This window comes from Heterocephalus glaber, unplaced genomic scaffold (assembly GCF_053883595.1).
Source record: "Heterocephalus glaber isolate CG9 unplaced genomic scaffold, H.glaber_assembly_v1.0 deba00001608, whole genome shotgun sequence".
Taxonomy (NCBI): Eukaryota; Metazoa; Chordata; class Mammalia; order Rodentia; family Bathyergidae; genus Heterocephalus; species Heterocephalus glaber.
This window is the reverse complement of record NW_028258379.1, coordinates 31,943,463-31,959,108: the sequence shown is the minus strand read 5'-3', so window position 1 is coordinate 31,959,108 and position 15,646 is coordinate 31,943,463. Positions and strand designations below refer to the sequence as shown.

Here is a 15,646-nt window from a genome sequence, read left to right as displayed (position 1 = left end):
GCCCTAAATCCCCAATGTGTTGGTATCTGGAGGTGGAGCCTTTGGGAAGTAATTGGGGTTAGATGAGGGTGGAGCCCCCCATGGTAGGATTGGTGTCCTTATTTTTTAAAAAATGAAGAGACAGGGCCTGGGGATTTAGCTCAGTGGCACCACACCTGCTTTGCAGCACAAGGTCCTGAGTTTGATCCTGGTGCCAAAAAAAAAAAAAAAGAAGAGATGGGGCCAGGGATTTAGCTCAGTGGTGCCGCCACCTGCTTCCCAAGTGCAAGGTCCTGAGTTCGAGCCCCGGTACGCACCCCCTTGAAAAAATGAAGAGATCAGATCTCACTCTCTGCCATGCGAGGACACGTGGAGGAGGCAGCTTTGGAAGCTAAGAAAAGAACCTTCACCAGGAGCCAGATATGCCAGCTCCTGGATCTTGGACTTCCAGCCTCCGGAACTGTGAGGACTGAACATCTGTGGTTTGTGCCCCCCAGTCTGCAGGGTTTGTTACAGCAGCCCAAAGGTCAACCAGGAGCCCAGGGGCCAACCTAGACCCCGGAGGGGACTGACAAGGGGCTGGTCACAGAACAGAAAGTAAGGCTTTCGAGTCAGTGCAAGCACAGAATCATCTGGAAGCTTTATCAAATGAAAAAAGTTAGGTCCAGGAGAGCCACTGTGTATGTCACAATGTGTGTGTTCCTTCACACATCTGCTTGTACGAACAGCACAGGTGTAAGAATCCACGAGAAGGAGGCAATGAGGCTCCCTCTGAGGACTGGGGCTGGTGTGAAGAACCCTCACTTTTCACCGTGTATCCTTGGGATGATTTGATTTTGGATCCTACACAGCGTTGCTTTTTCACGAAGGTTTTTTAGTGATGTTCACAAGCCCCTTGTGAGCCTGCCCCAGACAGACTTCTCGGAATTTCATGGGTCACATCACCCAACTTCATGAGCTTGGTTTCTGTTTCCAATGCTGTTTTCATCAGCTGATAAACTAACAACCCCGCCTTGTAGACACACAGAACAGAACCCGGAGCTCTTCCCCAAGGTTCTCCCACTACCCAGTCTGAAACCCAGCTAAATGGAAACACTGAGTGGCACATCTGCTTCCCAGGGCCTCTGAGCTGGGGTCTTCACGTACAGACTTCAATACAGGTCCCCAAAGTCAAATGTAGTCCCTGCCTTTCTGGACAGCTCCAACAGGCCCAAGAGGCTACTTTGGGGTAGACAAAGGGCAGGCTAGAGGACAGACTGCAGGACAACTTGGGGCAAAGATGGCCTGGAGCAGCCTTCCCTGCGAGCTTCCCACCAGCACTTCCTGTAGCCAACTGCCCCTGACATGGCCATCATTAGAGATCCACATCTCTGAGCATCTGGACCACCAAGCAGAGGGCCCCACAGGGGCTGAGCAAGCCTAGGGCAAGGGCTTCCAGGCAAGTCTCCTCCTCACTTCCATGGCAGAAAGAAACCAAAGGGACCCTTACTCTTGGCCAGGCCCTGCAGCCCCGATCCTTCCCCCAGGCTCCAGCCAACCCCACTTACTCCAAGGCCTGCAGACTTCGGCCCTGAGATAGGAACAGCCTGGGTTTGTGGCCAGCAGCCACTCACCACCACTTCTCCTCACTCCCAGGTGGAAGCACTCCTAGGGGGTCCACCTGCTGTTACCAGCAGGCCTGCTCACCAGGGGAGGGGCCAGGATCTGGCTTTGTACATCGGGAAAGCTGAGTCCTGGACAGGTCAGCGGCCCTCCCTGGGCCAGGGCTCCCTCCAGCTCCAACAACCCCTAATCGAACAGTCACAGCTGCTCCTGGCCCACAGAATCCTCCAGGATCCCAGCAGAAAGACACTTCAAGCTCCCCTGAGCCAGTGAGGACCAAAGACAGCAGGCTGGCTGAGGTCACAGAACAGGAGATTGTTTTGCTCTAAAACACTTCAGCATCAAACATGAAGATTTGCGTGGCAAGGAAGACATCATCCTGCACCTGAGCTCTAGGCAAGCTAACCTCAGCCCTATAAAATTCCCCCACCAGAGGCAGGACATCGAGGCTCCTCCAGGATGCCCACCCACCCTGCCTCTGGGCCCAGGCACAAGCCAGGACAGGTTTCTCTGAGGAGAGCAGTGAAGCCAGGAGTCCCACCTTTGGCTCTGACTTGTGGGTACTCTCCCAGCCCTCTTCAGAACAGCATCCCGGCCCTAGACAATGTGTGCAAACTCTCAGGCCCATCCCCTGGGGTCTTCCCCATCCCAGAGCACAGCTGGAAGGTGGCACAGAGCAGCCCCCGAAGCCCAGAATCAGCTCAGGCTCTCCTCAGCTACCACTTCCATCCCACTGCCTCAGGAACAGTCCTAGCTCGCCCTGGGGGCTCCACCTTGCCCACACCCAGACCATGCAGCAGGAACAGGGCACACTGACCCCACTCCAGACTCAGCAGCCCCTGGACCTAATGACTGGTTCAGTCAGGCACATGGGTCCAGCTGACAAAACTGAACAAATCCCAGCCCCTGTGACCTGGAGCCTGAGGACAGAGAGAAACCAACAAGCCCAGCTCTGAATCTCAGCTCCACCACCCACTATCCCCAGGTTGGCCTGGGGACCTGGGGAACTATAAACACCACCACCTAGGCCCATGGACAAATGTAACTCTTTCTGGCCAGAGACAGGGTCCACCAGGAGTGGCCCAAAAGACAAAAGACCCCATGCTTTGGAGTTCACTTTTCATTGCCATGACTTGCTTCTGGTGCTGAACATGGAGCGACAGGATTTCATGTTTGCCCCACTGGGTTTCTGTCTGGCTTTGGTCTGCCTGGTTTCTATCCCCATTCCTATCTTCTGAAATGGGAATGTTTATCCTATGCCACTGTATGTTGGAAGATTTTAACTTTTTCTTGATTTTTACAGGGGCTCACAGTTAAGAGTTTGCCTCAAGTATCAGAGGAGACTCTGGGTTTGAACTTTTCAGCAGCGCTGAAACAGTTAGGACTTTGGCAACTCTTAGAGATGGCCTAAATGCATTTTTCATAAAAAGATGAGCATGAGTCTTTTATGCCCCAAAGGCAGAATATCAGAGGTTTATATCTAGACATAAACCTAAAGCTCTATGTGATCATGATCAGGACCTTTGGAAGCGGAGTGGATTAGAGACATTATAGCTGACTTGCTATTAGGAGGTAGGGTCTGGTCGAAGAACAGGGTCATCACTATGAGTGTGACCTAGAGGCTCTATCTCCCTTCCCGGCTTCTCCCTTGACTCTCTATGCTTCTTGGACACCATGCCATGAGCGGCTTCTCTTCTCCCATGCTGCCCGCCTTGGAGCCAGCCAACTATGGACTGAAGACCTCTGCAAATTGCAAGCCAAAACAAACCTTTCCTCCTTTAAATTGTGGGTGGAGGGTATAGTGTCCCAGTGACGAGAAAAATAACTAAACTAGGAACCATCCTCTCCCTTCATTTACAAAAGAAAAAAAAAAAAAACCTAGGTAATGGTCAACAGCATGGTCTCCAGAGTCACTCAGACTGACATTCAAACCCAGGAAGCAGCAGCTCCGCAACACCAGAAAGGTCGCTTACCTTCTCTGAGCCTCAGTTTCCACAGATGGACTGAGTGCCTTAAGGAGTTCTGGGTTAGCATGAAGCTGGAGCTCCAAAGGAAGGGGCTGTGACTTCCAGGGATAAACGTTTTCGCACCATCTAACCCATTCGCACTGGAACAACTCTGTGCACTTGTGAATGTGCACTTCAGAAGGAGGATCCTGTAACCCCTCTGCACTACATGGTCAGGCCTGCTCCCCTAAGCACTGGAACACATTCCTCACCGATCTACAAAGGCCAGGAGCAGGCTGTGGACCTTTCCATCCCACCCCAAGGCTTCAGCCCTCTCCAAAGCAGCAAGAGGACCTCCCCAAAGCACCTCCTTGAGCTCACACCACAGCTTGGCTGCACTGAAGGTGAGGAAAAGGTGCAGGAAGCGGAACTTTTTTCAGACAGGACCCCATGGCCACTTCCCAGGCCTGTCCTCGGGAGGCACGACAGGCCTGTGATAGGATGGCCCGTAAGCCTTTTCTAGGATCCCACAACAAATGTTAGGACTTTTAAAACAATCTTGAAGCAAGCAAGCATTAGTGTCAGCTGGACTGGTTTCCAATCTAAGCTGCCCCTGCCACCCTACAATTTGGGGCTAACTGCATCATCCTCCAGAGCCTCTGTCCCCTTCTCTGTAAGGTGGGTGTGGGGATGCGGGTTGAAGAAGGGATTCTACCCAGAGAGAAACTAGAAAGCGCATATCACTTCATTCCCCATTTTTAAAAAACCCTGAGCCCAGGGCTCTGAGAAGCACCCAGCCCTGCATATGGAACACTGCCAGAAAAGCAGCCTCACGAAAAGCAGTTGCAGTTGAACAGCCCCCAAGAAGGGCTCACCCAGCACCCCTGACCCCATGAATGGCTAGCATGCAGCAGGCGCTCAGTAAGTATCTATGGCAAAAGCATGTGAAGGAATGAAGGAATGAATGGGGTGCTTTTTAAAAGGAAGGAGCTAGACCCACCCTAGATTTATCCTAGGCAGATGGAAACCCAGAGTGAAGCAGAAACAAAATCGAAAATGCCACACAGCATTCTCTCCGCACCCGAGCACGGACCTGCCCAGCTCAGCTCTACTGGGAAGCAGTGAGCTGGACACTGGCACTGGGGCCACCACGCCCACACTGCAGGAGTGCGGGAGACTGACTGCCCGGGAGACTGACTGCCCGTCTGCCTTTGGCTGCAGCTCACACCCAAGACATCAAGGGCCCCGTGCCCAAGCTGGGGAGGGCAGGAGGGCAGGGGTCCTGTCATTTATCCGGCCCTGCCATGCTCACTAGCCCCAGGGGGGTGCTACACCCACTTCAAACAGAACAGCAGAGGCTGGGGAGGCATAATCAGCCACTCCTCTGCAGCCGGCTAGCCAAGCGCGGAGCTCTGAATTCACTGCCATCTCAGCCAACTATCCCCCTTCTGAGCCCAAAACTGAACATGGAGCATGCTCAGAAAAGAGCCTCTTGATTTTCTTCTGAAACTGGTACCAAGCCAATGGTAGCTGCTTTTTACATTGAAGTTGGAGACCTGGCAGGTTGGAAACAGCACAGTTTCAGTAGTCAACCAACCCTGAGGAGAAATCCTGACTCTTCACCTCTTGCTGAGCTTCTGTGTTCTCACCAAGCAAATGGACACCTTTACCCTTCTGGGAGGGTAAGTCTCTGATCTACAACTTCGCCTGCCCTGTGGAAGGTTCTCGATACCCTCTGAGATCCAGTATGAGCCACTGACGCAAGGGGCAGCAGAAGGGAAGCAAAGCACAGCCCTTGCAAGGCATAGCAGCACCCACAGCCCAAAGTCCGGGCTTCCCAGCTCCGGCTCCCCAGACCACAAGCAGACAGTAGTCGATGGGTGTGCAGGGTAAAATGCAAATAAAACACCTGGGGCTGTGTTATCTATCGCCTCTCCCAGCCCCAGCCGGATAATCAGCCTTACATCTGGCCAGGCAGGTCCCCAGGAATGTCTCATGTGCAAAACTAGCTCCTTTCAGGCCTCCAGATCCACCTTTCAGTGCTCTGCAGAGCAAACCAGCAGCCAGAGGCAAGAAATCTTCAAAGCTGGGCAAAAACTATTTCCCAAAAGGCAGGAACAGACCCTCCCTAAGTGGCAGCTTAGACTCTCCCTTGCTCCCTCCTGCTGAGGAATGGACTCCAGAGACTCAGCTGCTAGCTAGTGCTAGACCAGGGTGTTCCAGAGTGAGCCCCAGGGAGAGACCTGGGACTCACTATCCACAGCCAGGCGCTCTCAGGACAGGTGACACCCTGGAAACCTTCACCTCCAACATGGCCCCCTTGACAGGCCCCATCCCCAAGAAGGCCACAGCAGAGACCGGCCCAGCTTTGGGTCAGACTTGTGTAACTCAGTGCTTCCCATGCCTGACAGTTTTGGGGTGAGGCCGTGTGACACATTTAGGAAATGACAGTTTGAGTTTCCCAGAAGAATCAAAAGGACACTCAAGGAGATCCCAGCCCTCTTCCCTGGAGGACCTTCATCTTCTGGGACAGCTGGACACAAGGGAGTGCATCCTCACCAGTGCCCCAGCTGCTTACTGTTGGGCAAACACTGTTGGTAGGTGGCAGACAAATGACTGCCAAGGCGTACGAGCATCAGTTAGGACTTCCACCCAGCACCTTGGGGCACCTGAGACCTACCCGGAGCACCACAAAAGGTTAGTGAATCTGGGGGCCCTGTCACTCCACCCGGCGGCCCAGAGCTGATTTCCTGAAGGAAAGAGCTACAGTAAGGCAGACAAAGGGAAGGTGCGTCCTCCCGTCCTCACCCCACAGAACACAGCTCCTTCAGATGAAAGGTAGCACCCACTGCCCAGGAACAGGCTCTGGGTGGACACCCTGATGTCCCTCCAACTGCCCTGTCTCTGACATCAGCTACACCTGAACCATCCACAGAGGACTCGTGGCCTCTAGGAAGGGGACGCTGCCCAGCCTGTGGGCTGTCCAGCTCCTGGAGGGAGCTCTCAGCCCTCTCAGTCCATGTCACCTCCTCAGAGAAGCCTCTGACCAGAGAGCCAAGTGGCCCAGTCACACCTGCCACACAGTGCTGTCTGGTTTGCAGCTTCCTGGCTCTAATCGAACCTGGCAGAGGGTTAAACGCATCTGAGTGCTGCCTCATCTTCATCTCCCCATCTCCTCAGGAGGCCGAGGCCCACCACTGGCACAGGCCACAGGGCCAGATGCTCAGGAGGGCAAAAGATAAGGCCACTCCTCCCTCCCTGACCTGGGAAGCACCACCTTGCTCCCTCCCCACTTCCCACCCCTGGGGCTTCCCTCCTGACCCAGAATACTGCACTCCAAAGTCACTCAGGGTTTTGGGTGAGATGAAGGGACCCAGAAAAACAAGAGGCTGTTCATGGGTGCCCTAAAATACTCTTTTGAGCTCCTTCACGCACTGTCCTAGGCACTGGGGTTTCAGCAATAAATAAAACTGCCTAAGGACCACACTTATTTTTTTTTTTTTTGGTACCAGGGATTGAACTCAGGACCTTGCACTTGCAAGGCAGGTGCGGTGCCACTGAGCTAAATCCCCGGCCCTAGAACCACACTTTTTTAAGGGAAGACAGACAATAAGTAAGACATTGCACAAGTCAAAAGCCCGGCAGCCAGAATCACTAAGCATTACTGAAAATTCCAATGAGTAAAAAAGGCAGGGGCAGCTATCTTTGCAAAGGCCTTTGTCCTGACTCCATATCCTGAGTCACCCTCCAGGGACAGCTGGCAGCTGCCATCAGGAGAGCCCCGGGACACCCTGAGCAGTTAATAGGATGAGCACAGGAGGGCAGAAATCTGGGGCTCCCTCCTGGAAGTAGCTCTCAGGTCTCCACAGCCTGTGACACATACATCCCACTGAACCCTACAAGCGCTTGGAGTTCTCGGGAGCTGTCACAATTCCCCGCCTGGCACCACGATAGGCCTACAGAAGCCAGCCTGTGAGGCCCCGCTGGGGAGCACAGGCCACAAAGGCTGCTTTCTGAGGAGGACTGGAGCAGGCAAGACAAAGCCCCAGACAAGATTCAAACAGCCCAATGGCAACAGCCTGCCTGCTCCAATCGGCACCCTCCTTCACAGCACCGGAGGCAGGGCCTGTTTGCAAGGAGGCTTTGGACCACAGCAGGAGGGGAGCCCCTCTGCCATATCCCCCACCTTGTGACTTGGACCAGCCACTCCACCCTGCAGAGCCTGGGCTTCCCTACAGAGGTCTAACACCTGCCCCAAAGGCCACACACACCCCCTAAGCCGGCTCTCCAAAGACCAGGGAAGTGGAAGAACAGGGTGGGTCCAAATCAAGCAGAAGGGGAAAAGGGGTTTCTGACAGTGGCCCTGCCAGTGAAGGAAGGAGGTACACAGGTCCCATTGCTTTCTAAAATGAATCTTACTGGGCCAGGGATTTAGCTCAGTGGCAACGCGCCTGCCTCGAAAGCGCAAGGTCCCGTGTTAGATCCTGGGTACCAAAAAAAAAAAAGAAGACAGTGGGAAGAGCCAGGTGTGGTGGTGCACGCACAACCCAGCACCCAGCATTCAGGAGGCTTAGACAGAAAAGTCACCACAAGTTCAAAGCCAGCCTGAGCCACATAGTGTGTTCAAGGCCAGCCTGAACTAAGTATCAAGAGCCTGGTTCCAAAAACAAACAAAAAAGTCAAATGGGAGTAGAATCCCTACTTACATTCAACTGTCCAGGAACTGTACTCACCAAGCGCTTCACTAGGTTTTTACAGAATGCTCCAAACCTGCTAAGCCAGATGGAAGAAACAACCAGTGGAGGCAGGATAGCCTGGTGGTTAGGACCAGAGGCCCAGGTCTGCCATGCCAGTGAGGCCAGCCCAACCTGGTGCCTACGTAATGCCCAGTCAGCCCCTAACAATGGGAACTCCTTGATCTCACTATCATGAGTGAAATGCAAGTCCAGAGTTCCATTTCTCAGCTGGTTTCTGTCCATGTGCTGTGCTGGAGAAGGTGCCTCCCCACATTCACTGTCACTGGGGCTGAAATCCGGGACCAGCTCTTTGTGAGCAATTTCAGAACTTGAATGAGAAAGTTCAATGCCCACGCCCTTTGACCCAGCACTCACCCATGCGGGGATGTGCACTCACAAAAGGGGACAGGGCAGGGTACTACCAAGCTGTCTCTAACACCAGAAGCCAAGCCCATGGGAAGATAAAGGCCCCATCTTTTTAAGAGCTGTATGGTGCTATCATTTTTTTTAAAAAACAATCAACAATAATACAAGACCTTTTCTAAAGGGAACCATGATGCAGAATTTCTCCGAGACACACTATCCCCTGCAACAAGAAAGCACACAGCAGTACAGCTGGAGAGAAGCCTGCATCCATGTGCAACCCGTGCAGGCATGAACACTCACCCACGGGGAAAGCCAGCCAGCAACAGTCCCCTGAGTAGCTGCAACTCAGGACCAGGAAGGGGACAGGTGGACTTCTCACTGCACGCTTTGAACCCTCTGAATGTTTTAACACATTCGTGTGTTAAACATTCACAGAGAAAGAGAGACCAAGAAATGTTAGCTAATAATAGTAATATGATTACTGATAAGAGACACAGCATTTTCAGGAAATCTGGCATAAACTCAATCTGCAGGCTTACAAAAAAATGAGAGTATCACCTTGCGGTCACGAAATTTTCTCTTTTCTCGGCTTCCTCACCCAAAATAGGTGAGGACAGTAGTGTGCCTCTGGGAGGCTGTGAGACTCAGGCCATGTGTCAAAGGCGAATAGAGCCACCAGGCAAGGTGGGCCCCTCCTTGGCCCCCAACCTGAGGTTCAAATCCAAACCCCACAAAGCAGCAAGACGGGCAGCAAGTACCCACCGCAGGACTCAGGGCCACACGACAGTGCCAAATCCAAGAACAGAAAGGCCAAAGCCTCATCATGTGGGCAGTCAGACACAAGCCAGGCTTGAGACCTAGACGGTCTCATCAAAGACAACCTGGGTCCGGACGGTGTTGGGTCCAGACAGTGTTGGCTCCCACTAGTGTTGGCTCCCCACCGCTGCTCGGTCGGGGACATTCCCCAGGTACTACTGCAAAGGACCCGAGTCAGGGCTGCAACCCACACCTCCCAAATGGGGCAAATCCAGCCACTGCAACAAATGAAAAACTACCAACCCATGAACAGGGGGACAGCATCACTGAATCCTAGGAAAGATCTCCTTCCTCCCCTGCAGAATCTCATGGACAAAATGCTAAGCCAAACTCAAGATGGCCCTATTTTAAAGGAAGAAATGGGGATGGGGATGGAGCTGCTGAGAATGTTTGCCTGGCCTGAGTTTGATCCCCAACACTGCACCAAAAATAAAAAGGAAGAAATGCAGGTCCTGAGGCAAAGGACAGGCCCAGCAACACCGTACTTTCCCTGGCAGGCCTCTAGAGCTGTTTACCGTGGAGCCCCTGTGAGGGCAGGGGCGCCCCATCCGCTGCATCCCAACCTACTGACACCAGGCCTGGGCTCCAGAAGGAGCTCGGTAAACACAAGCACCAGACTCCTCCCTTCTGGGAATGTATAAACAGGTTCCAAGTGGGAAAGGACACAGTGTAACTTGGTTCAAGATGGCTCTATGACCACATTTCCCCCATGGTTCTCAAGGGCAAGAGCCTCCCACACATTCTTCTGCTGCAGAGCCTCCAGGAAGCCCCTGCCTCACCTGGCCAGGAAAAGACACTTCACAAACACAAGGCGGTGGTGCCAGCCTGTGATCCTAGCACTGAAGCAGGAGCACCGAGAGTTCGAGGCCAGCCTGGGCTACACAGTGAGTGCAAAGCCAGTCTGAACAGGCAAGATCCTATCTCAGAAAACCAAAAAAACAAACAAAACATGAGGCTGCACTCTCAAGAGGAGAGGTCCAGGGCTGGGGATTTAGCTGAGTGGCACCGCGCCTGCCTCAAAAGCACAAGGTCCTGAGTCTGATCCCTGGTACCAAAAAAACCAAAACAATCAAGAGGAGGGATCCTGTGCTAAGGCAAATCCCTCCAACTGGCCATGCAAGCCCCTTACACTTCCTAAGCCTCAGTTTCCCCATCTCTTTATCCCTGGCTGCTAGAAGGATGAGATGAACCACCTCATTAAAAGTCAGTTATTCGGGGCCAGGGATTTAGCTCAATGGTTTTGCCGACTGCTGCGCAAGCCCAAGAACCCAAGTTCAATCCCTGGTACCAAAAAAAAAAAAAAACCAAAAAACAAGTAAAAGTTAGTTATTCGCCTGCCTTGCAAGTGCAAGGTCCTGAGTTCAATCCCCGGTACCAAAAACATAAATAAAAAAGTCAGTTATTCTGGCGCCTGCCTCGAAAGCGCAAGGTCCGGAGTTCGATTCCCAGTACCAAAAAAAACAAACAACAAAAAAAACAAAAAAAACAAAAAAGTCAGTTATAACTACAGTGCAGATGGACAATGTTCACCCACATTTTATACCAAAGGGCTGCACAAAGCCAGGTGCCTCTTTCCCCACTTTCTGCAATACAGGTCCAGCTGTACAAAAGAGTAGGAAGGAGAGAAACAGCTCCTGGAGAGAGGTACAGAAAACACAAAGGTAACTGGGACCAGCCAGCATTCCCCAACGGGTGCTGCAGAGAACTAACAAATATTAAAGTCACCCAAGATTCCTAACCCATATCTTTACTTCTCCACTCCCGCTCTGAGCCTCTTCTGGGCATTTTGTAAAAGCCACAAAAAGAGGGTATGAGGGACCCACAATGTCACTCCCAGGTAAAGGACAGAGAAGAAGGAGGTAAATGAACTCACCTTGTGTCTCCACAGAGGGAAAGACACAGGACGAAAAAGAACGAACAGTACCACCGAAATCAAACTGATTCAAAGCCTCCTCTGCTGGGTGGACAGAGGTGCCATCTTTTTAGACACAGGTTGGAGACTGCTGGCCCCTGTACCTGACTAAAGTGGGTGGGGCACTTCCCAGGTCTCAGCCACCTACTGATGCCACCCGTGGACACTTTCAGCCTTGCAGAATGGGGCATTATACTTGCTGAGGGCTCAACTTAGCCTTGCTAGGAAAGTGTGCCTGGGGACAAAACAGCAGTAGCAGAAGCCCTGGGAAGATAATGGGGGCACCTTCTGTCAGAGGCACACAGGCAGAGAGGTCTCTCTGAGCTGTCTCTAGGTTTCCAGGTGGACTCCCTGTGGAAGGTACAGGGAAAGAACAGAAGTATTGAGCCTGCCCCCTCACACCACTTCCCTACCTGTAAAACAAAGGCTGGCCAAAATGATCTCTTTCTGTCTAGATAAGGTGTTTTTGTTTTTGGTTTTAGTTTTGGTTTGTTTTGTTTGTTTTGTGGTACGGGGATCAAATGCAGGACCAGGACCTTGTGCTTGCAAGGCAGGCGTGGCACCACTGAGCTAAATCCCAGGCCCCTTTTGTTTTTGAGACAGGGTCTCCATATGTAGCTCAGGCTGGCCTGGAATTCGTGCTAATCCTCCTGCCTCAGCTTCCCAAGTCCTGGGAATACAGACACGCACCACCATGCCTGGCTCTAGATAAATTTTTACAGGGAGTGACATTCAGCTGAACAACTCATCCCAGTCCAGCCAAGCGCCAATGCTGCCCTGAACATTCCAAACAGAGCCTCAAGCCATCTCCAACATGCCTCGGCTTTGTCACTGGGAAATTCACAAGCAATTCATCATCCATCAATACTGCAGTGGTGGTACACGCCTGTAATCCCAGCACTTGGGAGGCTGAGGTAGGAGGATCAAAGCCAGCCTGGGCTACATAGTGAGTTCAGGGCCAGCCTGAACTACAAAGGGAGACCCTGCCTCAAAAAACTAAAAATATAAAATACAAATAAATTTTTTAAAATATACAGAAGCATTGTACCCCCGGACTCTGACTGTCTAAGATACGACAACATCCATCCACGTGTCTCTTGGTCCACTAAAATCTCAGGGGGTATTCACACCAAACAAAACCCAGCAATAAGGCCCAGGTCACCATGTCAACAGTTGGAGCATTTTGCAGCTGGTATACAAACATGGCCACCAGGGGGCAGTGTCCTGGAAATAATAAAGAAGCAACAGAAAAATTCTTTGGTGTTTTCCTTCTTAAATTTAGGTAACAAAACATCTAAAGCTTCACTAGTGAAAACATAAAGTGGGATTCCTGGGGTTCTAGAACAGCCCACGGCCTTCTGCCTTCTCTTTGAAGTCAGTGTTTGGACAAAGGAAGGTAGGAACTAGACCTTGAACTCACCCCACCCAAAGAAACTAAGGCGCCACTCCAATTTCCCCCTGAATGGTTACCACATGGGGTGCCCTGAAGCTCCCACCTCTTTAAAGGTAAGGTGTCAACAAGATGGCCAAGGCAAGTGCAGGTCCAGCAGGAGAGCCCCAGGCCGTCGGGACTGTTTTTGAAAGGCTGCTAACCACCCAGCAAAGCATACCACCCAGACAGACACAGAATGACCCAAGTAGGGACAGCCCTCAGTAGAAAGGGTCCAAAGGATTAACTGGGCTTTCCCAAGTCTTACACAGCGACAGGGGGAGCTCCAGTGCCCTAACATCAGAACTGGACTTTGAGAACAGCCAAAGATTCCCCGAATTTCTCCAGGGTCCAGGGCACCCTTTCCACAGTTCGTATGTCCACGGTACAGTGTTCAAGTGTCCTCCCTTAATGCTCCCAAAGCCCTAGGACCCATTTTCGAAGCTCTGGCTCTGAGTTCCTCCTGATTCCCTTCAGTGTTCCTGGGGCTACTCTGCACGCCCTGCAGACCATGAAGAGGCTGCTCACTCCTAGGAAAGCCTGTCTAGGAGGAGGGAGCCCAACCCACCCCAGAACCGGTTGTGTCCCTGTGGCTGCGGGAAGCAGACTCTGAGTGCGGCTTGCGTGGGGTAGAGGAACATGGGGGGGGGCAGCTGTGAGGGGCACAGAGGGGCTGCCAGGCCTGCCTGCGTGTGCCAACTCAGACCTGGCCAAGAGGCTTGCCTGCACCAGGAGATAAAGAAATCCAAATGGTCGATTCTCCAAGATTTTTGGGACCCATCAATCATGAAAATGCAAGTTGGGCCAATCTTCAAAAACCAAATCTACTAGGTGGAGTCACTGCAAAGCAAAAGGTCTCCACCTGGAGTTGGCGAAAAGCTCAGGGAGGCGGTTTCCATTAGGCTCTCAGAGCAAAGGCAACTTAAGTAACAGCTTTTCAGGGGCAAAGCCGCAGTCACAGACCAAGGAAAGGTGTACCTGAACCAACACTTCTGCAATTTCTTATAAATGTGATCTATTAAACCCCCGTCTCCACCACACAGTTCCAGTGCGGAAGGGGGCACCCAGCCCAGATGGCTGGAAGGCCATTCTACTCCAGCACCTGCTAGCCACCAGCCACTCCCAGCCCTGGGACCCCAGGTCAGGTATCCCACCCCTCTGCTGATGGGTTCCCCATTTCAGACACGTGGCCCAGAATCACCACACAGCCAACGTACAAGGCTGCTGGAGGCTCTAATGAGACAGCAAATCACCAGATACAAGCCAAGTGTTGCTGCTCGCTTCAGTTGGCCTCAACTGTGTGATATGCAATGACAGCGCCAGGAGCCAAGCACACGCGGGGCACACAGTAGGTGGTGCACAAACGCTGGTGCCCTTCTCCGCTAAGGGGAAGGAGACTAAGGAAGGAAGACGCCGCTCCAAAAGTACGTTCAAGCCCCGGGTGACAGCGTGGACTCCCCGATTCCCAGGTCCCTTCGCCAACCTCCAGCAGAGCTCCCACCGCGCCCTGGGAGGCTGGGGCCCTCCGGGCCGGGTCACAGGGCACCTGAGAGCCCCGACCCGAGCCCATCGCCCCTACTGGGCACCGCTTCCCGCGGACACTGCCCCCGGCCCCTCGGCCACCTGGCTCCTCAGACCCAGCCTCCCCGCGCGCCGCTCCTTCCCGTTTTGACCTCGCCTCCCCGGCGCCCGCTGAGGCTGAGTCGGGCTCAGGCCGGGGAGGGGGGTCCCCGGGCGCCGCAGCCTCGTCCCTCCTTACCTGCACAGCTCGGCGAAGGCCTGAAAATTGAGCTTCTTGATTTTCTTCTCGCTCAGCCAGTAGCCGACTCTCTTCCCTTTCAAAAAGGTCTGCATCTTCCTCCTCGGGCGGGGAGCCTGGGTCCGGAGGAAATCGCCCACAGGCCGAGACTGGGGCCGGCGCGCGCCGCTAGCGTGCGGGCACCTCCTCCCGGCGGCGGGGACGCGGAACGCGCTCGGGCGCGCAGTCCTGCAGGCCGGGGCGGGGCAGGGGCGGGGCAGGGGCGGGGAAGGGGCGGGGAAGGGGCGGGGAAGGGGCGGGGAAGGGGCGGGGAAGGGGCGGGGCTGAGGGCGGCCCGCGGGGAGGTGCTCTGTGAGGTGCGCCACTGGCTGGGCGGCCCACGGCCCAGCCGCTCGCCCGCCCGCGGGGCTCTCCCGCCCGGCCCCCGGGGCTGCGCCGGGTCGAGGGGCCGGGCCTCCGGCCGACACCGCCCCCACCCGGCCAGGCCCAGCGCACCTCCCTCCCGCCGCGCGGGCTCCAGCGAGCGCCCTCCCGTGGCGGCCGAGGCGGAGTCGACCGCGCGCCGCCCCCAGTCCGAGTCCCCTCCTCCGAGCCCGCGCGCTACGCTCGCCGTTCCGCGTCAGGCGCGTGCCTTTCGGGGCGCGCCGGGTCCCCGTGCTCCCCCGGCCGCCGCTGGAGCTCTGGGGTGGCGGAGGAAGTGCCACGGTCGTCAGGGGGCAGCATGGTCGCCACCGTTTAAAGGCGCCGCGCCGGCCCTCGTAGGTGCTGGGGGCTTGTTTGTGTCGCGGTCGGAGGGCGCAGATATCCCACCGAGTGGTTTGCCTCGCCGAAAGGGCGAGGGGAGGGAGTCGTGATGTGGACACTTTGTCGTGTGGAGGTAACCGACCCACCGAGCTTCGGTCCTCGAAAGCATCTCCGTACCCCAGGGGTATTCAGCCCCCGCCCAGGCAATTGGTTGCAACTGCGGGGTGGGGTAGAAACATTCCGTGAGGTCGCCTCTTGTCGCCAGGGGAAGCTGACCCAGCCCAAGCTTAGGGCGTTGACCACCAACTCGCAGGACGCGGCCAAGACGGAGGGGACGTCCCCGTACCCTTCCCTTCG

The 15,646-nt window shown here is 54.3% G+C and overlaps 1 protein-coding gene across 3 annotated transcripts in view; it reads right to left on the bottom strand.

Annotated features, from left to right (window-relative positions):
- Itpk1 (inositol-tetrakisphosphate 1-kinase) overlaps positions 1–14,803 on the bottom strand; it is a 148,322-nt gene extending 133,519 nt beyond the window's left edge. Inside the window, exon 1 of one of the 3 annotated variants that reach the window (XM_087195503.1) lies at positions 14,546–14,803. Coding sequence is in view for 2 of the 3 variants with exons in the window: in XM_087195502.1 (XP_087051628.1) it covers positions 14,546–14,640 (95 nt within the window). In the remaining variant the exon portion in view is untranslated. The remainder of the gene's footprint in view (positions 1–14,545) is intronic. The other 2 variants (XM_087195502.1, XM_004837032.4) reach the window with 2 other exon arrangements.
- Between the last annotated feature and the right edge of the window lie 843 nt (positions 14,804–15,646).